Source organism: Dama dama, chromosome 22 (genome assembly GCF_033118175.1).
Source record: "Dama dama isolate Ldn47 chromosome 22, ASM3311817v1, whole genome shotgun sequence".
In the NCBI taxonomy this organism is placed as follows: Eukaryota; Metazoa; Chordata; class Mammalia; order Artiodactyla; family Cervidae; genus Dama; species Dama dama.
In genome coordinates, this window is record NC_083702.1 from 773,189 (window position 1) to 796,869 (window position 23,681).

At 58.1% G+C, this 23,681-nt stretch overlaps 2 protein-coding genes across 9 annotated transcripts in view; one reads left to right on the forward strand and one right to left on the reverse strand.

Moving 5' to 3' along the window:
• The first annotated feature begins 110 nt into the window (after positions 1-110).
• Positions 111-22,240, forward strand: TUBGCP6 (tubulin gamma complex component 6). 8 transcript variants are annotated; one of them, XM_061124272.1, is made up of 25 exons: positions 111-1,049; positions 2,302-2,465; positions 5,575-5,785; positions 12,095-12,268; positions 13,206-13,327; positions 14,038-14,116; positions 14,197-14,306; positions 14,480-14,571; positions 14,664-14,803; positions 15,738-15,887; positions 16,433-16,514; positions 16,597-16,685; positions 16,775-16,890; positions 18,004-18,142; positions 18,439-18,540; positions 18,700-19,957; positions 20,099-20,145; positions 20,307-20,442; positions 20,511-20,694; positions 20,781-20,922; positions 21,001-21,195; positions 21,271-21,403; positions 21,476-21,689; positions 21,757-21,930; positions 22,041-22,240. In XM_061124272.1, the coding sequence occupies exons 1-25, from the start codon at positions 309-311 to the stop codon at positions 22,204-22,206; spliced, it is 5,160 nt and encodes a 1,719-aa protein (XP_060980255.1). In that variant the 5' UTR covers positions 111-308; the 3' UTR covers positions 22,207-22,240. The 8 variants fall into 8 exon arrangements, 7 of the variants coding, with proteins under 7 accessions (XP_060980255.1, XP_060980257.1, XP_060980252.1 ...); XM_061124274.1 differs by having other exon boundaries at positions 20,526-20,694; positions 21,757-21,956; positions 22,041-22,167; XM_061124269.1 differs by having other exon boundaries at positions 21,271-21,689.
• The window catches only part of SELENOO (selenoprotein O), a 20,657-nt gene continuing 19,196 nt past the window's right edge, over positions 22,221-23,681 (reverse strand). The window contains exons 7-9 of the mRNA XM_061124276.1: positions 23,022-23,207; positions 22,785-22,941; positions 22,221-22,696 (exon numbers count right to left, since the gene is read on the reverse strand). Coding sequence (XP_060980259.1) covers positions 22,508-22,696; positions 22,785-22,941; positions 23,022-23,207 — 532 coding nt within the window. The 3' untranslated portion in view covers positions 22,221-22,507. The remainder of the gene's footprint in view (positions 22,697-22,784; positions 22,942-23,021; positions 23,208-23,681) is intronic.

Here is a 23,681-nt window from a genome sequence, read left to right on the forward strand (position 1 = left end):
GGAAGTGTCGGTGGACGCAGCCTCCAGGCTCTGCCCCTTGCGCGCGGGCCGCCCGCCCCCGGGTGACGCAGTTCCGGCGCGCTCGCGCTTGCCGTTGGGCTGGTCGCGCGGCGGTGACGCGGTGGCGGCGCCGCGCGCGCCTCCTCGGGCTGAGGGGACCCTGAGAAGCCGGGTCAGGCCGCGCGCGCCTTCCTCAGGCTGAGGGGCCCACGCTCCGTCCTCGGCGGCACCTCTGTGGTTCGTCGCTTTTCCGGGGTCCTGAGAAGGCGAGTCCGGCTGCGCGCGCGGTCCCGGCGTGAGGTGGAGGCATGGCCAGCGTCCCGCAGCTGGTGGACGACCTGTGTGAGGTCCTCCTGCCGGCCGTCAAGGCTCCCTCGGGCCCGCGCCGCGGGAGCCGCAGGAAGGCCAAGCGGGGCCTCAAGAGGGTGGCCTACGACGCCCTGTTCACGGGCCTCTTTCAGGAGGAGGGCCGCGGGCTGCAGCCCGGCCTCCCGAGGCTGCCGGTGAAGAACAGGATCCTCATGCTGTCCTTCGACCTGCGAGTGGGCGGCCTGGGCGCCGAGGCAGACCGCCTGGAGGAGCTGGTGGAGGGGCTGGAGGCCGCGCCGCGCCAGCCGCTGGAGGAGCTGGGCGCGGTCCTGGAGCTGCTGGTGCGGCTGGCGGGCAGCGGGCCCCCGCGAGTGCGGCGGCGCCGGCGGGGCGTCTTCCTGCACAGCCGGCCGGTCGGAAGAGCCCTTCCCTACGGCGGCTACGACTGCGCCGACTTGAGTGAGTTGGAGGCGGACGTGCGGTCGCTCATCTCCGGAGAGGAGTCTCTGTGTCGAGACCTGGTCCGCAAGACGCGGCAGGTGATGGAGGCGGCACCGGGCACCGGACTGCCCGCAGTCGGGCTCTTCTCGTACGGCGACCCCTGCGGGGGGAGGTTTGAAAGGGACACCCGCGTCTCGCTCTTCGGAGCCCTGGTGCACAGCCGCACGGCCGACTTGGACGTCCGCCTGGACCTGCCCCCGGTGCCGGACAGCGCAGACCTCTCCGGACTGGCCATCAAGGTAGAGTGTTTGCTTCCTGTCTCCTGCTCCTCAGGCTTGGGAAGCGCCTCGTTTGACCCTCCTTCCAGTGGGGCAAAGGGAGGACAGCCGGAGTCCAGCACTGGCGGTTGAGCTGTGGGGTGGGGATACTGGTGCGGACTCCCAGCGGCCCCCTCCCCGCAGACGCGAGTCCCATGCCACTGTCTTCTTTTATCTGCCATTCAGTCATTTCTGTTGCCTTCCAGTTGATGTTTCAATTCCCTCGTGGCTCAGAGGGTAGAGAATCCACCTGCAGTGCAGGAGACTCGGTTTCAATCCCTGTGTCAGAAGATTCCCCCCCCTGGGAGAAGTATCCCACTCCAGTATTCTTGTGTGAATTCTGTCCACAGAGAAGGGCTACAGCCCTTGGGGTTGCAAAGAGTCAGAGGCCGCTGAGCACGGCATTCCAGTTAAGTCACTTCAGTCCTGTCCGATTCTTTCCAACCCCTTTGGACTGTAGCTGACCAGGCTCCTCTGTCCATGGAATTCTCCAGGCAAGAATACTGGAGTGGGTAGCCATTCCCTTCTCCAGGGAATCCTCCCGACCCAGGGATCGAACCCTCATAGCTTACGTCTCCTGCACTGTCAGGCCGGTTCTACAGCATGGCATGTAAGATGAAGTAAGTCTGATTCCTCCCTGTGTACTCAAGTACTCAGTAGCCATAGGTGCCAAAAATCATGTCTCCTGGCTATCTGTGCAGTGTTATATGCTTTTTTCTGGATCAAGTGGGATTTTTCAGACCTTATTAATCATCCTTTGCCTTTGCATTTTGTAACTTTGCTGAAAGGATGTGGTGTTATTATTCAGTTGTTCCTTTAGTGGGAGACATTTACATTGTTTCCAACCATAATGCTATAGCAAACACTTTGGGAGAAGTGAATTTTTCTATGTGATTTTTTTTTGTGTGCTGGGTTCCCCAAAATGGAATTTCCAGATTAGAGACATGTTACGGAAAATGTCATTGTAAGTTATTTTGAGGCTCATAAGCCTCAATAAGCTTGTGTTGTGTGAAATTGGAAATTGATAATGAATAAATTTAATTTCTTAAATGACTCACTGGGGGCAAAAACATGGTGTAGTAACTTGTGTGCTTGAGAAAAAGAGAAGAAATGTTCTTCCGGGTCTTTCCCATAGAGTGAATGGGAGCGAGTGGAAGGGTTCCTGGAACTCTCCTCACACTGGGGTGGAATCCAGACACCATGCCGCAGGTGAAGTCCTTTTTTCACGGCCCAGGTCCCTCCGAGCGTGGATCAGTCGGAAGATGAAGGGTTCCAGTCAGCATCCAATCTGACTCCTGACTCCCAGTCTGAGCCGGGCATGACGCCAGACATTGACCTGTGGGACGCTGTGCTCACCTACGAGGCCAGCAAGCGGAGATGCTGGGAGCAAGTTGGATGGTTTGTAAGCCTTTGCCTTAAATGCAAACCCTGCTCCTCCCCTGCCCTCCAATGTGGCTTTTACTCAGCCTAGATTAGAGACTTGGAACTATTAGTCAAGCTGTGTGCAAGTTGTCTGCCCTGAGGGTTGAGAGAACCACCAGGAGAAACCTGTGGAAGTTCCCACTGAGCCAGTGATGGCTACGGCTCACGTCCGGGCCTTGGCAGCTCCCGGTTGAGGTGGCAGGCTCTGTGGTTGGTGCTGGGCACAGGGTGCTGCTGACGGAGTGCTTCTCACACCTGGGAGGCCTGAGGGTGGTGCTTCCCTGAGGGAAGCCCATCATTGCAGTGTTCCCTGATGGGTGCTCTGATGCCGGATCTTTCAGCCCATGGCGTGCTGGTGTCTCGCAGCTTCCCAGAGTGGGGGTAGAGGACCTGTCTCCCACATGTTTGGGCACCTCTTCTCTGCTGACAGTTCTGGGGGATGCCAGCTTGTGGAGCAGTGAGGGAGAGAGGTGTAGTCTGCAGGGAGCCAAGTGCCTTCCGATGCAGCCTTGGCTCCTGTGGGGCCTCCCTGGGATGAGCATGTGCTTTCCTGGCATGCGCATCTTTCCCAGCGTGGATTCCCCCAGGCGGGGCCCCTCCCTGCTTCCCCAAACACCGTGGGCTCTGGTGGCTCTCTTGTCCTCCAGGAGCGTCCTTGCCCTATGACTTCCTGTTCGGTCTTCACCTGTCTTGTATGTACACAGCAGATCTAATCACCTGCTGGCTGCAAACCCCTCACAAGTCTGAACATGGCCATCAAGCAGCTACTACTTCCTTTTGTGAATATTCATTAGTGGATCTCATTTGCCAGTTCCCGATTTTCCAGGCTCAGTTTTTCAGATCGCTCTTTAGTAGGAGACATGATTGCTCAGCCGGTCAACGTTCTTGTCCCCTTTTGTGAATGCACTTAATCTCCTCAGTGTCCCCCTGAAGCAGAACTGACCCCACAGCTCCAGAGTGAGGACTGCTTCTTGGTGTCCTTTCAAGGAGGATGGTGGCCAGTATGTCAGCCTGTGCCCCTGCAGGAGACAGTGGCCACCCTGCGGCTCTTCCACTGCCTCTTCTGTTGTAACCAGATGCCCCTGCCCCTCTGAAGCCCGTTGCTGAAGTTCATTTGGAGGCTCTTGGGAATCTGTTGCAGTTGGATCCCAGCCACTTGCTAGTTTCTTGCCAGGAACTCTGACGAATGGGAAGTCAAGGCTTCCTTGGCAGCCACAGCCCTTGATTGTGAACTCTGCCCTTGCGTGAGACCCCCAGAGGACCCCCGCCCCTATGCTTCACCCTGCCAGCCAGCTTGGGTCTCCCTGCTGCTGGCACCTCTGCATCTGTCACCCTTTCTGGGGAAGTGGTCTTGTGATGTCAAGGGCCAAGTTCTCGGTGGGGACAAGTGTGAATGCGGTGTTTCCTTCACGGGCTTTCCTCCCTCAACTCTCAGTCACCAAGGGGGTTGACCCCGGGAGAGTGGCCAGAGGCCAATGCCCGAGTGCACGTGGGGTGACTCCCGCAGCACTGGAGCTTGGGGGTCCCTGGAGCTCCAGAGGCTCCTCCTCCCCTCCAGCTCTCCCTGCCCCGAGGAGCGCGGCCTGCTGTCGTGGCCTGGCTGGGCCCACCTGCTGGTCTGGACGCTCAGGACTGGCCCACCCGCTTCTGCCTGCCCGGCCATCCTCCGCTTGGCCAGCATCACCTTCCAGGGATGGAGATCGGAGTACGCTGCTCTGCCCGCCACCCCTCAGCCCTGCCCACTGGGACTGGCCGTGGGCCCCCGCCCTCAGCCCTCCCTTGCTGAACCCAGAGCACCTGGCCCCTTTCTCCTCCCATCTCCAGGCTTTCACGCAGGCCACTCCCGCCCCCAGGGACACTGCTCTGGGCGTGGCCTTGCTCCCCTGGCCTTCTTGTCAGCATCTCCGTTCCCGCAGTCCCTTTAGGGCCCCTCTCCTGGGCGGCACATCACACCTCCTCGCAGCGTGTGTCTCGTAGCGGCACCGGCCCTGTGAGGATGGGCTCATCCACCTGACTGCTCTGGCCCCCCGCTTTTGCTGAATGAGCGAAAGAGCGCGTTATGGTGCACTGTCCATCAAGAAGCATTTTTGGTTTTAGCAAGTTCTAAGATTTTTCCTGGGCTGCTTTTATTAAGAACCTACTTCCAGTGGACTTTAAAAAACAGCTCTCATGCTTTCAGTAGGAGTTGATGGTTTCCAAAGGAATACTTAAAAAATGGTGCTGTCTCTTTGGCCTCTTTTGAACAGTGTGACCAGGCTGGTAGACCCTGTTCTTGAACATCCTGCAGAAACCCCGTAGGCAGAGACCGTAGGGCAGGCAGGTGCCTGTTTTCTCCTAGAATTTCAGGGAACTTTTGGCTCTGTATGATCTTTGTGCTTTCTTGGGCAGAGAGTGATAAAATCCTATGACATGAAGTTTAACATCTTAACCCTTTTGAAGTTTATATCAGTGGCGTTAAGCACGTTCATGTTAGGTGACCATCACCACCATCTTCTCCAGAACTTTTTCGTCCTCCCAAACTGAGACTGTGTCTTCATCATACCCATCATACTCTCCACCACTCTCCTCCCGCCCCTGGCCTCCACCATCTCCTTTCTGTGACTGTGACTCTGGGGACCCCAGAGGAGGGGGTCATGCAGCACTTGTCCTTGTGCACGACTGGGTTAATCACTCAGCGTCACACCCTCAGGGTTCCTCCGTGTTGTAGCATCTGACACACTGTGTCAGAATTCCTTCCTCCTGAAGGCTGGATTAATGTTCCTCTGTGTGGACAGACCGCATCTTTATCCAGCCATCTACTGAGGGACACTGGTGCGGTTGTGACTGTGCTGCTCAGGGCCTGCGTGTTGTTTCCCACGTAGAGGTCATCACAAGCGAGCAAGTCATCAGCCAGAGGACTGCTGTGTGCCCTGTGGGCGTGGGCTGGGTGGGGACACTTTCTGTGCAGTGCTGTCTGATGGGCCTGCTGGACGCAGACTGGGGGGCAATGGGGAGTCTCACCTGGCCTTAGAGATCTCATGCTATTGAGTTGCTCTTTGTCCTGCCTCCTGCTTACCTCAGCTCGCTGCCCGCTCTGTCCCCACAGCCCCCCCGGCCACCGAGAGGAGCCCTACCTCACCGAGGCGGGAAGGGACGCCTTTGACAGATTCTGCCGGCTTCGCCAAGGGGAGCTACAGATGCTGGGCGGGAGCCTCCTGCAGGCCCCACAGCCCGTCCTGGTGAAGGAGTGTGAGCTGGTGAAGGACGCACTCAACGTCCTGATTGGAGTCGTGTCCACCACGTTCTCCCTCTGCCAGGTAAGGAGGTGAGGTGTGGCCAGGAAACTGTCTTGGCAGCCTCCCGGGGGATGGTCTTCTTGTTTCAGTTTTAAAAAATGATTTTCCTTATATGAATGGAATCACGAAGTGTTTGTGCTTTTGTGTCTGACTTATTTCATTCAGCATAATGACCTCAAGGGTCCTTCATGTTGTAGTCTGTGTCAGAATTTCCTTCCTTTTTAAGCCTAGAAAGTCTTCTATACATATGTTGTTCAGTCATTAAGTCATGTCCGACTCTTTGCGACCCCATGGACTGCAGCATTCCAGGCTTCCCTGCTCTTCACCGTCCCCCAGTGTTTATTCAGATTCACGTCCGCTGAGTCAGTGATGCCATCTCACCAGCTCCTCCTCTGCCGAGCTCTTCTGCTTTTCCTCTCAGTCTTGCCCAGTGAGTTGGCTCTTGGCATCAGGAGGCCAAAGTATTGGAGCTTCAGCTTCAGTTATCAGTCCTTCCAATGAATATTCAGGGTCAATTTCCTTTAGGATGGACTGGTTTATTCTCCTTGCTGCCCAAGGGACTCTCGAGTCTTCTCCAGCACCACAATTTGAAGGCATCAGTTCTTTGGCCCTTAGCCTTTTTTATTGTTCAGCTTCTATATCCATCCATGACTGCTGGAAAAACCACAGCTTTGACTCTGTGGACCTTTGTAGGCAAAGTGATGTCCCTGCTTTTTAATACATTGTCTAGGTGTGTCATAGCTTTCCTTCCAAGGAGCAAGCATCTTTTAATTTCATGACTGCAGTCACCATCTGCATCTGCATTTTGGTGCCCAAGAAAAATAAAATCTGTCACTGCTTCTACTTTTTCTGCACCTATTTGCCATGAAGTAATGCCATAATCTTATTTTTTTGAATGTTCAGTTTTAAGCCAAGCTTTCACTCTTTTCTTTCACACTCATCAAGAGGCTCTTCAGTTCCTCTTCCCTTTCTGCCATTAGAATGGTATCATCTGCATATATGAGGTTGTTGATATTTCTCCTGGCAGTCATGATTCCAGCTTGTGCTTCATCCAGCCTGGCATTTTGCATGGTGTACTCTGCATAGAAGTTAAATAATCAGGGTGACAATATACAGCCTTGACGTACTTCTTTCCTAGTTTTGAACCAGTCTGTTTTTCCATGTTAGGTTCTAACTGTTGCTTCTTGACCTGCATACAGGTTTCTTAGGAGACAGGTAAGGTGGTCTGACACTCCCATCTCTTTAGGAATTTTCCACAGTTTTTTATGATCCACACAGTCAAAGGCTTTAGCGTAGTCAATGAAGCAGAAGTAGATGTTTTTCTGGAACTTTCTTGCTTTTCTATGATCCAGTGTATGTTGGCGATTTGCTCTCTCGTTCCTCTCCCTTTTCTAAACCCAGCTTGTACATCTGGAAGTTCTCAGTTCACATATGTCTGAAGCCTCACTTGAAGGATTTTGAGCACAACCTTACCAGCATGCAAAGTTAGCACAATTATATGGCAGTTTGAACATTCTTTGGCATTACCTTTCTTTGGAATTGGAATGAAAACTGACATTTTCCAGTCCTGTGGCCACTGCTGAGTTTTCCAAATTTGTTGACATATTGAGTGCAGCACTTTGACAGCATCATCTTTTAAGATTTGAAATAGCTCAGCTAGAATTTTGTCACCTACAATAGCTTTGTTAGTAGTGATGCTTTCTAAGGCCCATTTGACTTCAGGCTTCAAGATGTCAGACTCTAGGTGAGTGACCACACCACTGTGGTTATCTGGGTCATTAAGACCTTTTTTGTGCAGTTTTTCAGTGTATTCTTGCCACCTCTTTTTAATCTCGTCTGCTTCTGTTAGGTCTTTACACTTCTGTCCTTAATCGTGCCCATCCTTGCATGAAATGTTCACTTGACATCTCCAGTTTTCTTGAGATCTCTAGTCTTTCCCAATCTATTGATTTCCTCTACTTCTTTGCACTGTTCATTTAAGAAACCGTTCTTATCTCTGCTCACTATTCTCTGGAACTTTGCATTCAGTTGGGTGTGTCTTTCCCTCTCTCCCTTGCTATGTGTATAAAGACCACATTTTGTTAGCCAGTTGATGGACGCTCTGGTGGATCTCACCTTCTGTCTGTTTTGAATAGTGTGTTGTGAACAGGGGTGCATTCAGTTCTTCAGGGTGTGTTCCTGGGGGTGGACTTTCCGGGTCCTGTGCTGCTTCTCTCTGGTTTGTTTATTTGGCTGCACCGGGTCTGTGGTGGCACTCGGGATCTTTAATTGTGGCATGCAGGGCCTTTTTAGTTGCAGCATGTGGGATCTAGTTCCCTGACCAGGGGTCGAACCTGGGCCCCCTGAATTGTAGTACAGAGTCTTTAGCCACTGGACCACCAAGGAAATCCCAGTAATTCTGTTAACTTTCTGAGAAGCCAACAAACTATTTTTCACCATGGCTGTACCCTTACACTCCCTCCAGCAGTGTGTATTATTCTAGGGTTCCAGTTTTCTACATCCTCACCAATACTTGTTATCCCCCCACTCCTTTTTTGGTAAATAATAGCTGTCCCAGTGGGTGTGAAGTAGTGTCTCATTATAGTTTTTTTCCCAAAAATCGAAATGCTTAATTTTTTAATTGGAGGATGATTGCTTTTCGGTGTTGTGTTGGTTTCTGCCATACAACAATGAGAATCAATCATGACTATATATGTGTGTGTGTGTGTGTGTGTGTGTGTGTGTGTGTGTATCCCTTCCCTATTAAGTCTCCCTCCCACCCCTCACCACCAATCCCCCCCACCCAGGTTGTCAGAGAGCATCAGGCTGGGCTCCATGTGTAATATAGCAGCTTCCCACTGTTCTGTCCTGCGTGCTCAGTCATGTCTGACTCTCTGAGACCCCATGGACTGTAACCTGCCAGGCTCCACTGTCCATGGGATTTCCCAGGCAAGAATAGTGGAGGGGGTTGCCATCTCCTCCACCAGGGGATCTTCCCCACCCAGGGACTGAACCCACGTCTCTGGCGTCTCCTGCAGTGGCAGGTGAATTCTTCACCACTAATGCCACCCACTAGATATCTGTTTTATACCTGGAAGTGTATGTATGTCTCATATAGTTTAGATTTGCATTTCCATCATGAGTACTGCTCCTGAGCACTTTTTCATTTGTATATCTTTTTTGGAAGAAAGTCTATTCTAGTCCTTTGCCTTTTTTTTTTTTTTTTTTTTTTGATCAGAGAACAGAAATGTGTTTACCCACTGTTCTGGATGCTGGCGGTACAAGGGTGAGGTGCTCACAGAGTGAGTGTCTCCTCAGCCTGCAGACCACTGCCTCCTACTGTGCTGTCACCTGCCCTTTGCCCATCTTTGAGTTGGGCTCTTGAGTTGTAGGAGGTCTTTATGCATTCTGGATATATGATTTGCAAATATTTTCTCTCATTCTGTAGGTTGTCTTTTCACACTCTTGATAGTATGCTTTGAAGTACAAAGTTTAATTTTGATGAAGTCCAGTTTATTTTCTTCCTTTTGTTGCCTATACTTTTGGTGTCATATTTAAGAAATCTCCAAATCCAAGGCCTCTATGTTTCCATGTTTTCATCCAAGAGTTTCATGGTGTTGGATTTATTCTTTTTAAAGTAATTTCATTTATTTATTTATTTTTGGCTGCACTGGGTCTTCATTGCTCTGCTCAGGCTTTCTCTGGTTGCAGCGAGCAGGGCCTACTCTTCACTGTGGTGCTCAGGCTCCTCACTGCGGTGGCCTCTCTTGTTGCAGAGCATGGGCTCCAGGCGCATGGGCTTCAGCAGTTGTGGCCTCAGTGGTCATGGCCTCAGCGGTTGTGGCCTCAGCAGTCGTGGCTCTCAGGCTCCAGAGCACAGGCTCAGCAGTGGTGCTGCGTGGCTTAGTTGCTCCTCCACGTGTGGGATCCTCCCAGACCAGTGGTTGGACCCTGTACCCTGTACCGGCAGGTGGATTCTTAGCCACTGCACCACCATGAAGTCCCATAGTGTTAGCTTTACAGTTTAGATATTTGATCTGTTTTGAGTTCATTTTGCATTTGGCTCGGCTTTAATCTTTTGCATGTAGATATTCTGTTTACCCAGCACCCTTTGTTGAAAAGACTCTTCTTTCTGCATTGTATGGTCTTGGTATCCTTACATTAGTTGACTATATGTGAGTTGTTTATTTCTGAACTCTGTTCTGTTCCATTGATCTTCATGTTTGTCCTAATGCCAGTCCTGCAATATTTTTTTGTGCTATTTTTTTTGTGGCCACACCCCTCATCTTGCAGGATCTCAGTTCCCTGACCAGGGATTGAATCCGGTTCAGGGCAGTGAAATCCGTAATCTAACCACTAGGCAACCAGGGACGTCCCCCAGTTCTACACTATTTTGATGACTAAAACTTTGTAGAAAGTTTTGACCTTGGGAGGTATGAGTTCTCCAGTTTTTTTTTTTTTTTTTTTTTAAGATTGTTGTGGTTATTTGGGGCCCTTTGCAATTCCATATGGATTTTAGGGTGAGTTTTTCTATTTCTGCTAAAAGCATCATTGAGATAATGATATGGGTGGCACTGAACCCACAGGGTGCTTTGGGTGAATCATTATGTATTTAAGTACCTGTTTTATCTATTTGGCTGTGTCGAGTGTTAGTTGCAGCATGATGGATCTTCATTACAGCTTGTGGGGTCATTCACTTCTGCGAGTGGGCTTAGTTGCCTGTGGCATGGGGGATCTTAGTTCCTGGACCAGGGATTGAACCTCTGCCCCCTGCAGTGAAAGCACTGGACTGCCGGGGGAGTCCCTGGGGTATTATCCTGACATTATTAGACACTCCAGTCCATGAACATGGGATATCTTTGCATTTATTTAGGTCTTTAATTTCTCTCAGCAGTGTTTTCTAGTTTTCACTTTAACAAGTCCTTCTCAGTTAAATTTACTTAAGTACTTTTTCTTATATTGCACTTCTAAACGGAATTATTTCTTACTTTCCTTTTTTGGATTCTTCATTGCAAGTGTATGGAAATACAAATGATTTTTGTATGTTGATTTTGTATTCTGGTACTTCACTGAATTCATTTAATGGCTCTAACACATGTTTTGTGGATTCTTTAGCATTTTCAGTATATAAGATCATGTCACCTGCAAATAGATCATTTTACTTCTTCCTTTCCAATCTGCATATTAAAATTTCTTCTCCTTGACTACCTGCTGTGTCTGGGACTTCAGTATTACGTTGAAGAGAAGTGGTGAAAGCATGCGTCCTTGCCTTGTTCCTTATCACGGGGAGAAGCTTTCAGTCTCTCACTACTGAGTATAATTCGAGCTGTGGATTTTTCACACACAGTCTTTATCCTGCTGAGCCAGTTCCATTTTTTTCCTAGTTTTTTAAGTGTTTTTAATTGTGAAAAGGTATTATTCAGTTGCTCAGTCATGTCCGACTCTTTGCAGCCCCATGGACTGCAGCATGCCAGGCTTCTCTGTCCTTCACCATCTCTGGGAGCTTGTGAAAACTCACGTCCATTGAGTCAGTGATGCCATCCAACCATCTTGTCCTCTGTTGTCCCCTTCTCCTCCTGCCTTTAATCCTTCCAAGCATCAGGATCTTTTCTAGTAAGTCAGCTCTTGGCATCAGGTGACCAAAGTGTTGGAGCTTCAACTTCAGCATCAGATCTTCAATGAGTATTCAGGATGGATTTCCTTTAGGATTGAATTGATTTCTGTCGAGTGCTTTTTTTTGCATCAGCTGAGATGATCATATGTATAATTTTTTTCCTTCATTCTATTAATGTGGTGTCTTACATTGATTTTTGTATGTTGAACTACCCTTGCATTCCTGAGATAAAACCCACTTGGTCATAGTGTATAACTCTTTAACATGATGCTAGATTCAGTTTGTTAATATCGTCTCAAAGATTTTTGTATCTGTGTTCATAAGGGATGTTGGACTGTAGTCTTTCCTTGTAATGTCTGTATCTTGCTTTGGCATCAGGACAATACTGACCTCTTAGAATTAGGAAGTGTTCCTCTTCAAGTTTTAGAAGAGTTTAATAACAATTGATGTTCTTTAATTGGTAGAATTTCCAGTGAAGCCATCTGGTGTTGGACTTCTCTTTTTTGGGTTTTTGTTTTATTTTGTTTTCTTTAAATCTTAAAATTCACGTGACATTAACATGTCATGTCAGGTCAGTGGCAGCCTGCTGGCAGAAGGCTTTCTGTCTCCTGTGCCCTCCCTGTGTGTCTGGGTTTGGGGTGCCCGGCCTCGGGGTGCTCAGGACAGTGCCGAGTTTGGGTGCCTGGGTGGAATGGGAGGCAGCCCCACCCCAATGACCTCCCTTTTGTCCTGTCCAGCCAGCTCAGGCCTTCACGGTGAAGCGGGGTGTCCATGTCTCAGGAGCATCCCCCGAGAGCATCAGCAGCCTCCTCTCCGAGGTGGCGGAGTGCGGGACCCACTACGCGCGCCTCAGCCACTTCTCCCTGCAGCCCGTGCTGGACTCCTCCTGCAGCAAGGGCCTCGTGTTCCAGGTGCAGCCCCGCTTCACACTGCTGCGGGACCCCGGGCGCTGTACGCAGGCCTGCCCCGGGGCCTCTGAGCCAGACCATACTCCCTTCAGTGACGTCAGAGTCTGTCAGTGGCCCTTTGGGAATGGTGGCCAGGGACCATGTCTTGCCTGGCCTATCACTGCATGGAAAACTGGGTGGATGTGTTGGGGCTGTGAGATTGTGGGAGGCAGCTGTGCTGGGTGCTGGGGCCGGGGGCCGGCCTGTGGTGTGGAGGGAGCACGTGCTGCCTGGTCCCCCTGGCGCGGGACTGAACCAGGTCTGCCTGAAAGCCTTGTCGTCGGTGCCCACTGGGCAGGCCCCCAGGACAGTCGGCAGCTGTGGGGGGGGGCGTGTGGCCTGAGGGAGAGCGCAGGCACTGGGCTGGGCCCTCTGCACTCGGGCATCGCAGCAGGGCTGCTGGGGTGATGTGACGAGGTTCAGATTCTAGGATGGGCCTGAGCGGGGCTGGGAGGGCGGAGGGAAACCCAGACAGGACTGCCGTGTTGACTGTCAGGGATGGAGGGCAGGACAGCGGTCTCCTGGGTGCCTGACGTTTGCTCTGGAGCGCTCCAGCAAGCTCCTGAAGTATGTGAGCTGCACTGGGGCCATGCTCCTGGGCACTGCTCCGGACACCAGTGTCCTCAGGACCCCAGTGGCCTGAACAGCCAGAGACCCACTGGGAGTTGGCGTCTGTGCGCACAGCCCAGCTGCCCAGGATCTGCAAGGTCCAGATTGCTGGTGCAGCTGGCCCAGGGGGGGCTTGCAGTGGGCTTGGGCTTCTGGCTGGGCTGGGTGTCCGCATGTGACCCAGATGCCCATTCCTTGGAAAATGGAGCCCAATGCTTGGGGGTGGAGGCCCAACTTTTTCCCGCACCCAGGTTGTTCTCTGGTTCTGAGCTTCCAGCCCCCTGCCCCACAGGCCTTCACCAGCGGCCTGAGGCGGTACCTGCAGTACTACCGCGCTTGCGTGCTCTCCACCCCGCCCACCCTGAGCCTCCTCACCATCGGCTTTCTCTTCAAGAAGCTGGGCCGGCAGCTCAGGTGAGCCTCGGCGTGCGATTTGGTGGCTGGTGAGGCAGGCATGGGCCGTGCCGCGTGGTGGGCGGCCTCCTGGTGGGCGCCTGGATGACCCTTGACCCAGCTGAGTTTGTGAGGCCCAACCCAGGATCAGGGCTTCTGCCTGACAGGCACACAGGGTCCCTACAGACAGACCTGGTGCCTGCCCGTGAACATGGGCATAGTGCCTGCTTGCAGGTGCCATCTGGAGAAGGGAAAGTGGAGGACTAGGAGTTGGGGGGTGGGTTCAGTGGAGAGGAGTTCCTGCAGGCAGAGGGGAGGAGTGTGGAGGCCCCGGGGCTGGAGAAGGGGCGCCGGGGCGGGGCGGGGGGGAGGCTGAGCCTGGATGTGTCTGGAGGGCGCGATGGGAGCACAGCCTGGAATGGGATGGCGAGATGGGGGGCCCAAGGGGACTTGGTAGCCATTCAGGATGGTGGAGGTGGTGACCTGGGGGAGGTGGTGGGTGCAGGAGGGCGTCTTGAGGGAGAGCGGCAGGAGTGGGGAAGGGTCGTGGACTCAGAGTCTTGGCCAGACCTGGGAAGGAGGTGAGGATGCATGGGGTCCCTGGGAGGGGTCTGACAGGAAGCTCAAAGCTGAGCTGCTTGAGGTGCAGGCGGTTTTAAAGCTGGACCATGTGGACGGCAGGGGAGGGCCTGGGTTCTCTGCTCACCTGGCCTCCCTGCATCTGTGTGCAGGTACCTGGCTGAGCTCTGCGGTGTCGGCGCTGCGCCCCCCGGCTCTGGCGGAGGAGAGCCCAGGGCTGCCTTCCCCACGGTGAGGGCTGGTGGGCTCCGGGGAGAGCAGGGCTCCCCCTGCTGCGTGTGGTGTAGCTGAGCCCCCCTTGCTGTCTGCAGGGCGTGAAGCTGCTCTCCTACCTCTACCAGGAGGCCCTGGATAACTGCAGCAACGAGCACTACCCGGTCTTGCTGTCTCTGCTCAAGACCAGCTGCGAGCCCTACACGCGGTGGGGCAGGGCGGTCGGCTCCGGGGGCGGGGCGGGGGCGGGGTCACGCAGAGCGCAGCCGTGGAGGGGCAGGATAGGTGGGCTTGGACTGCCGCTCCCCCACTCCCAGGGCGGAGCTCTCTACCCTGTGGACGTCTCGCCCAGCTCACCTCCCCCTTTCCACACACGCGCAGGTTCATCCATGACTGGGTGTACAGTGGGGTCTTCAGAGATGTTTACGGCGAGTTCATGATCCAGGTGAACCACGAGTACTTGGGCTTCAGAGGTAGGTGGGGGCTGCTGCCGGGCGGGGATGCCGCCATCGGCTGGGTTAGGGCCGCGCTGGCCGCAGGCCTGAGTGAGCTGTCCCACACGCAGACAGGTTCTACTGGACCCACGGCTACGTGCTTATTTCCAAAGAGGCGGAGGACTGCGTCCCTGTGTTCCTGAGCCACATCGCCCACGACGTGTACGTCTGCGGGAAGACCATCAACCTGCTGAAGCTCTGCTGCCCCCGGGTGAGGGGCGAGTGGTTGGCCTCCGCCAGCCCCACGCTGCCAGCCCATCTGCCCTCAGCCCGGGTCCATAGTGTTCCAGCCAGGGTGGGGTGACCCCAGCCTCAGTCCCCTTGAGAGTTTCATGAGTGGCTCTGTTGAGTTTCTGGTGTTCCTTCAAAGATGGGAGGAAAGCTGAAGGCGTTTCAGAGGCCAAAAGGGCAGTGGGCTCCCCTCCCCCCCCCCCACCTTGGAAACCATCCTAGAGGGACGGGAAGGGCTGTGTCCGTAGGAGGATGGACCCAGGAGTCCTGTGAGGGGTCTCAGGATTCGGTGTGCTCAGGAACAGAGCCCTGAGCTGGTGTCCATGCAGCCAAGGCCCCTGGAAGATGGCCAGTGGCAGTGGGTGGGATGGGCAGCCCCTGCAGGAGGTGCTGTCTGGTGTCTGGACAGGCTGGCGGGTGTGGACTGGGGGCTCCCGGCAGTGCAACAGCCAGGTTCAGGCCAGAGCCGGGAGCAGCGGCCGGCCGAGTGCAGGGCTGAGAGGAGCACGCTGGAGTGGCCAGGATGGGCTCAGGGCTGGCTAGGGGGGTCTCCAGTATCCATGAGCCCCAGCAGCTGTCCAGGTGTTGGCTCTGGGGGGGCGGGGCTTCCATGGTGGGTGGGGCTACACGTGGGCTTGACTCGGGAGTGGGCTGGGCTGACCTCAGGGAGGCCTTGGGTGTGTCTGGGCCTTCCCTCCTTTTCTTGGAGCCTCACTTGTGGGAGCCAGTCCTGGCCTCTGCTGCAGGGCGGCCTGGCCCTGGGCAGAGACCCACACCTGCTGTTGTGGAGCTGTGGAGGGTGTAAGTGAGGAGCACGGTACTCCCGAGCAGGCTGTCCACATGGGTCACACGTGGGAGGCAAGGTGGGCTGTGTCTGCGAGTCCCTGGGCTCACGTACCGACCCCCCCCCACAGCACTACCTCTGCTGCTCCGATGTCCCGGTCCCGCGCATCTCCGTGATCTTCTCCCTCGAGGAGCTGAAGGATGTTGAGAAGGACTGCGCCATCTACGTGGGCCGCATGGAGAGGGTGGCGCGGCACAGCTCCGTCAGCAAGGAGGAGAAGGTGAGGGCACCGCAGCCCGGCCTTCCTGGGTCCTCTCCTCCCCTCCCGGGGCAGGCCGGGCACCGGGCAGCCCCATCCTGGCCAGGCCGTGGCTCCAGGGCAGCAGGGCCTGAGGCTCCTGGCCTCAGTGGCTTCCTTGAGCCCCCGTCCTGCTCAGAAGGGTCAGGTGCACTGAGGCCCGAGCTTTGAGTGTCCTGTGCCCTGGGGAGGGGTTGATGCAAAGTCCTGGCACCTGTGGGCAGCAGGAAGCTGTGGGCGGGGCAGACCCCTGAGAACCAGTAGTGTGGAGGGGTGAGCCCTGGGCTTGCAGGGGGCTGGCCCCTGTGGGAGGCCCAGCCCGGCCTCCTCCAGGGTGGGCGGGAAGGCTGGGGTCTTGGCTCCGGATCGCTCTGAGAGAGGGTGTCACCTGCCTGGGGACCAGCCTCACTGCCGTGCAGGACAGGCGCAGCACCCCCAGGCCTAGTCTGCGCAGACCCCTCTCCCTGGCTGTCCCAGGGATGGGGTGTGAAAAGTCAGACGTATCAGTCACTGGTGGTCTTTTTCAGGAATTACGGATGGAAATTGCAAAGCAGGAATTAATTGTCCAGGCCCGGGAGGCGGCGTCCAGGGTCCTGCAGGCGCTCAGCGGTGCGTGTGGCTCGCCTGCCTCTCCAGGTCGGGGGCCACCTGCTGGGGCTTCTCACCACGGCCCCTGACTGTCTTGTCGCAGATCGGCAGATGTCGGAGCGGATGGCCTCGGATGCCCGCAAGCGAGAGCAGTTCCAGAGGCTGAAGGAGCAGTTTGTGAAGGACCAGGAGGTGGGGGAGGGGCTGGCAGGGGGTGGGATGGGGGAGCGCGGGCTCGAGGGGTCAGCTTCACCAGCGGGGCCACGCGGGGTGTTCTGCAGCGACGCCGGGCGGCCAGGCAGGAGGAGCTGGATGAGGACTTCAGCTATGCCCGCGAGCTCCGGGACCGGGAGAGGAGGCTGAGGGCCCTGGAGGAGCAGCTGGAGAGGAAGGCCAGGTGGGCGGCTGGGGGTGCCGTGCCGCGCCGGGTCAGCCTTCCTGGACGTCGTGGCTGGTTTGACCTTTGTGATGGTCGGTTACCTTTTGTCAGTATTTTGGCACCTTTCAGGTGTCTGTTTAGGCAGGAGGAGTAGCGGTCTGAACTCGGTCTTCTTGCAGTTGCTCTGTGTGGACTGGGATCCAGGCTCGGTCCACATGCTATGCTTGTATCCTGTCTCTATCTGTTTGTTTCCTTTAAGTTAAACTGCCTCTGTTCCTTAAATTTGTCTTTAAACCTGTTAGTAGCCTGACTGAGAGACAGGGATTTACCCAGCACGGCGTCCGGGAGTCTGTCTTGTGCTGTGACCTCCCTCCCTCCCTCCCTGCATTTCCTGCGAGCTGACAGCACAGCTGCCTCAGAAGGAGCCCCTCCCTTTCCTCGTCCCCTGGTCAGTGGTCCTGACCCCGGGGACTGTTCGTGGAGCTGTGACAGAGCCAGTCAGTGCTGAGTGCACGTGTGTCTGTGTGCATTAATCCTGACTTGGGTGTGTACACATGTGTGTGTGAGTAGATGTTATTCTCTTGTTTACATGTGGAGGAAACTAGGTGTGGAGGGTGTGTCCCGGGCCTGTGGCAGCTGAATTAAAAATGGCCAGTCTGGGTTTGAAACCAGCTTCGTGCTGGTGAGAAGGTCCCCATCATTGGGTGTAACATGGCCAGCTTTGAATTAAGTGAGATGTTCCCGCTACCCCATGCCCTTCGCATCACCTCTTGGTGCTCTGGAGCTGGCACGGCAGCACAAGAACCGCTGGCAGTGAGGGCCGAGGTCGCGCCTCCGAGAGGGTGTGGCCCCCCGGCCCACATTGACCCCTGTGCTTCAGGCTGTGGGGAGGCTTGTTCTGGGGTTTGCTCTGGGTGACTTCACTGTGCCTGCCCGCCAGGGGCTCCCATTTGGCGGGGAGGCAGAAAGACATGCCCAGTGACGCCCTGCAGGTGTTGTGGGGGCTCCCAGGGGCCAGCTGCCCACCTGGGGAAGGTGCTCGGGGGTAGGCTTCCCGTCGGGGGCCCCCCACACGGGGCACTGACTGGACAGTGGGGTGACTGGAGACCCGTCCTGTCTGGGTGGCTGCAGGCAGGCACTGGTGGATCATTACAGCAAGTTGTCTGCAGAGGCGGCTCGTCGGGAGCAGAAGGCACTGTGGAAGGTCCGGAGGCACAGGCTGGCCAGCGCGCGGCTTCGTTTTCTCCTGGAAGATGAGAAGCACGTTCAGGTGTTGCCACTTGTCACCCAGGAGCTCTTCCCTGGGCTCTCGGGGACTCAGGAGCCTTGAAGTCACACACAGACCCACTGTGTGCCCACTGTGGGGTTCGGGTGACACTCTCACCGGGTGCTCAGAGGGGCGTGACTGGCAGAGGCTGGGCTGCCCTCAAGTGACACGGGCGGTGCAGAAAGCCAACCAGGCTCTGGGCAGCTGTGTGAGCCCTGCCCAGTTGGCAGTTGTGCCGGGGCTGCGTAAGCCCCGCTGCGTAGGTGCTCCCCGCTCACATCCTGCTGGTTCTATTTCAGGAGATGCTAGAGGCTGTGGCCGAGGGGAGGCCCCTAGAGCAGCCGGCCGTCCTCCCTGGTGCCTGCTCCCAGACAAGTGCCCACTCACGGGCAGGGGACCAGGTAGGACCCAGGCCATGGAGAGTGGGCTCTGAGTTGGCTGCCCCAGGCCTGGCATGTGTCCCCACTGTCCCCTTTCATGGGCTTGAGTATTGGGTGTAGAACTGAACCTGGAGGACAGAAGCAGACACCAGGGGGAACCCATGTACGCTTGTGTTTCAGGCCTCCTTTCTGGGCCCTGTGCCCCCCGATAGAGGCAGCAGCTGTGACCCCGGGTGTGAGGAGCCGCAGGAAGTGGCACCGGCTGGCCCTCATGGGCAGAGCGCACTCACGCCGCAGCCCCTCGAGTCTCCAGGAGCCGGGGCCTATGGTGCGGGGCCAGGGGCAGGCCTGCTATGGGTGCAGGCAGAGGAGCCAGGGCCGTTCTCCGCGGGCCTCAGCCTCAGAGACTTCCTGCCTGTGGCCCAGGGGGCTGAGCCTGGGCTCAGCGGCTTGGCCCCTGTCCTGGAGGACGCACTGCAGACCATTGGCTCCGCCCTGCCCCCCGTGGCTCCGTCCACGGCAGTGGACTCAGCACCTTTCGGGCCACAGGAGTATGACTTCAGAACCATCCTGAGGCCCGCTGTGGCTGCCCCAGGTTCCGCAGGGGCGCTCCAGACTGCAAGAGGCAGCCTGGGCAGCAGAGGGCAGCAGCTGCGGGAGGACACTCATGAGCCACTGGACACCTGTGGCCCGGACCCACCACAGCACCCCTCCCCCCAGGAGGAGCGCTGTCCGGCCATGGTGCAGGTCCTCGGGGCGGAGCCTGGCGTTCCCAGAGGGGGCTGTGTTTCTGGAGTGACCCCCTCCCGGCCACGGTGGAACATCCACGGACACGTGTCTGATGCCAGCATCCGGGTTGGGGAGAATGTGTGGGACGTGGTCCCCTCCCGGCCACGGTGGAATGTTCACGGACATGTGTCTGATGCCAGCATCCGGGTGGGGGAGAATGTGTGGGATGTGGCCCCCTCCCGGCCACGGTGGAATGTCCACGGACACGTGTCTGATGCCAGCATCCGGGTGGGGGAGAATGTGTGGGATGTGGCCCCCTCCCGGCCACGGTGGAATGTCCATGGACACGTGTCTGACGCCAGCATCAGGGTGGGGGAGAATGTGTGGGATGTGGCCCCCTCCCGGCCACGGTGGAATGTCCATGGACACGTTTCTCAGTCCAGTGTGATGCTGGGGGTCCTCTCAGGGGAAGCAGAGCCCAATTTGCCCAGGCCCCCATTGGGTCCCCCAGACTCCAGGCCCCAGTTGGGCCTCAGCTCGGGAGCCCAGGAACACACGCCGCAGCTGCCTGTGGAGACAGCTTCAGGCAGCTCCAGCACACAGGTGGCCAGACCAGACCCTGGTTACAGGGAGGAGGGTGGCCCCCAGGCCTCGCTGTCTGCTGAGGCTGTACCTGCTGCTCTGGGAGATGGCATCCTGGAAGAGCCAGGTCAGTGGGGCCCAGGGCTGTCCTGCCCCTGGGGGCATCTGTGAGCCCAGGACAGGGTGGCCGGCAGGGGGGCGGGGGTGGCGCTGCCCTGTTGCAGGCATTTGGTCCTGACCCCCTCTCCTGCCCATTTCTTCTGCTTAGGCGTGGGGATGAGTGAGGACTCCAGGGACCTCTCTCTCGGCTCACAGGTCAGGGGTGGGGGGGGTGTGCTGGGCCTTTCATGGGCAGGGAGGGCTCCGTCCTGGGACTGGGTGACAGGTGGGTGGGGGGGGGGGGGTTGCTCTGCCTGCCTGCTCGTTCCTCTCCCACGAGGGAAGGAGGCGGGTTCCTCGAGGCTGGGTCGTCTTAGGAGGATGCAGATGTCCAGAGCAGTCCTGACCCTGGCGAGGCGGCGGCCCGGCGCTGGGACCGGGAGCAGGCCTACCTGGCGGGCCTGGCGGGGCAGTACCGCCTGGAGCAGTACCCGGACAGCTATGAGGCTATGTGTGAGTGGGCCGGCCACGGCAGGCGGGCAGAGGCAGCCTGGCCCCGTGTCCCTAGCGCGTGACTGCAGTCTGTCACCCCGCAGCAGAGCCTCCCGTCGCCCGCCTCCTGCACCACGGGCTTCCCCGAGCCTTCGCCCTCCCCGAGGACACCGGGGTCCCATCAGACGCCGACGAGAGCGCTGTGCAGCTCAGCGAGCTGCTGCCGCTGCCTGTGCTCATGAAGCACTCCGTTACTGCCCCGCTGGCTGCCCAGTGAGCGCCCGCCTGACCCCACCCCGCGCCCCGCCCCGCCCCGCCCCGCCCCCTGACGGTCAGTAACGCCAGGCCCCTCTCGCTAGCGTCTCCCTGGTGAACAAGGCTGTGGTCGACTACTTCTTCGTGGAGCTGAACCTCGGGGCGCACTTCGAGGCGCTGCGGCACTTCCTGCTGATGGAGGACGGGGAGTTCGCCCAGTCCCTCAGCGACCTGCTCTTCGAGAAGGTGAGCCCAGGCGGGCCAGGTGCCAGAGGGGCGGCGGGCAGGCTCTGGACGCTTTGGGACTCTGTCCTGTCCCTGCAGCTCGGGGCGGGGCAGACGCCCGGGGAGCTTCTCAGCCCCCTGGTGCTCAACTCGGTGCTGAGCAAGGCCCTGCAGTACAGCCTGCACGGCGACAGCCCGCACGCTGCCAACCTCTCCTTCGCCCTCAAGTTCCTGCCTGAGACGTTCGCCCCCAACGCCCCAGACGTGCTGAGCTGCCTGGAGCTCAGGTACAAGGTCAGCAGCGCCCCCTGGCGCGGGCGGTGGGGGTAGTCCCGGGACGCAGCTGTGCTGAGCCAGCCTCCCTGGCAGGTCGACTGGCCCCTCAACATCGTGGTCACCGAGGGCTGCCTGAGCAGGTACGGCGGCATCTTCTCCTTCCTGCTGCAACTGAAGCTCATGATGTGGACGCTCAAGGACATCTGCTTCCACCTCAAGCGCACAGGTGAGCCTGGTGGGCCCGAGGCGCCCACGCTGCCCGCGTCTGTGCTCACTCTGCCCCCCACGCCCCCTCCAGCGCGGGCGAGCCAGGCGGCCGGCTCGGTGCAATTCCGCCAGCTGCAGCTCTTCAAACACGAGATGCAGCACTTCGTCAAGGTCACCCAGGGCTACATCGCCAACCAGATCTTGCACGTCAGCTGGTGCGAGTTCCAGGCCAAGCTGGCCTCGGTGGGCGACCTGGAGGAGATACAGCGCGCCCACGCCGAGTACCTGCACAAGGCAGTCTTCAGGTGAGGTGCGGGCCCGCGGCGCGCCCCCGTCTTGGGCGCACCCACCGCAGTCTCCGCCTCCCCCCAGGGGCCTGCTGACCGAGAAGGCGGCGCCGGTCATGAACGTCATCCACAGCGTCTTCAGCCTGGTCCTCAAGTTTCGCAGCCAGCTCATCTCCCAGCCCTGGGGCCCGGCTGGCGGCCCGCGGGGCCCCGAGCACCCAAACTTTGCCCTCATGCAGCAGTCCTACAGCGCCTTCAAGTACTACTCCCATTTCCTCTTCAAAGGTGACACACCCCAGGGGCGGGGGAGGGCTGGGGGCGGTACTGAGCCGCGCACTGAACCTGCGCCCCCCTCCCCCACCCACCCAGTGGTGAGCAAGCTGGTGAACCGCGGCTACCAACCCCACTTGGAGGACTTCCTGCTGCGCATCAACTTCAACAACTACTACCAGGACGCCTGAGCCCCCGGCTCGCCCGCAATAAACGTGTGCCCGCACTCCAGCCTCTGTCTCCGGGGCGGGCGGGGGCAGAATAACCACGCGGGACCACTGAGGAGGCTGCCGGTTTATTGGGGGGCCTTGTCCCCCCACCCCATCCCCGCCAGGTGGCCAGGTGGGTGGAGGCCGAGCGGCCGGTCCTCGGGGCTGTGTGGTGCCGGCGTGGGTCATCTGTCGTGGGGAGCAGAGCCTGGGGCAAGGGTGGCGAGTCAGCGTCGGGCAGAGACGGGTCAGGTCCTGACTGGACGTCTCCACCGTCACGGAGAGACGGGACGGGGGCCCGCCTCGTGGACTCAGGGGTTCGGCCCTGGCGTCTCCTGCGTGGAGCTCCGAGGGCGGTTACGAGGATCACGTCACGCACAGCTCCGCCGCCCAGAGTGGGGGCTTGCTGCTGTAGGAGCGCCGCCGGCCGGCTGCCCCGCTGGCCTCCGCAGCCGCCTCGCTGGCCTCCGCAGCCGCCTCGCTGGCCTCCGCGGCGTCCACCTCCCCGCTGTAAGGGGTCTCCAGCAGCTTCAGCACCCGCCGCACCTGCAGCGGGGCAGAGAGCGAGGGGGGCTGTTGGGGGCCGGCCTCCTCCGCAGCCAGGAGGGTGAGGGGGTGGGCGGGCGGCGCTTGCCTCCGAGAAGTCGCCACTCTCCGCAGCTTCGATGGCGCCCTGCGCGATGTAGTTCCTCAGCACGTACTTCGGATTGTTGGCGCGCATAATGCGCACCCGCTCAGCCTGCCAGGCGGCCGCGTCGCCGCTGGCCTCCCGGTCCTTCTCCAGCCGGGCCCTGCAACCCACTGGGCGTCAGTGCGCAGCCCGGCCCGCGCTGGGGCGGGGGGGGGGCCCTGGGGGTTGGGCGGGGAGCACCTGTAGTCGCGGAGCCAGGCGGCCCAGCGGCTCTTGTTCCTGCCGTGCAGTTCCGCCTCGCTCAGCTGCTCCAGTCGCGACTGCTGCTCCACGCGCTCCAGCTCCCGAGCCAGGCTCGCCCGCGTGCCGATGAGCGCCAGGAGCTGCGGGTTTGACTGCGCCAGCATGAGCATCATGGACAGTTGCCTGCGCGGAGCGGGCGCGTGAGGGGCCCGGGGAACGGCCCTCCCGGCCCGCCACACCCCTGTGTCTGGCCCCGCCAGGGCGGAGCCCGGGTCCGGTGGGCGGGGCAGACGGGGGAACACCGTCAGCCGCCCGCCTTCCTTCTGTGGCAGCCCCTGCACGTGACAGGCCCGTCTCCCGCGGTTGACTCCGCCCATGGAGACCACAGAGCTGGATCCTCCACCTGGGGAGGCGGGCAGGGCAGCCCCTGACACCGCCTTCTCAGTCACCCTGGCTCTGGGCTCAGCAGGTCCTGCCAGCTTCAGCCTCCCCAGCACAGCTGCACTAGGTTCCTGCTGGGCACCAAACTTGTTGATGGGGTGAGTGTGGACCCCCCCCCCCCCCCCCCCCCGGGCACAAAGGTGCAGAAAGCCTGGGTGGCTGGAGACTGCGGGCCACACCCAGGCTGTTCCTGGGGAGCCTCCCTGGAGCAGAGAC

Coding starts and splice junctions, on each gene's coding strand:
- TUBGCP6 (XM_061124269.1), top strand. CDS start 309: ATGGCCAGCGTCCCGCAGCTGGTGGACGACCTGTGTGAGGTCCTCCTG. Junction 16,515..16,596: donor GGTCCTGCAGGCGCTCAGCG/GTGCGTGTGGCT, acceptor GTCTTGTCGCAG/ATCGGCAGATGTCGGAGCGG. Junction 18,541..18,699: donor ACTCACGGGCAGGGGACCAG/GTAGGACCCAGG, acceptor CTTGTGTTTCAG/GCCTCCTTTCTGGGCCCTGT.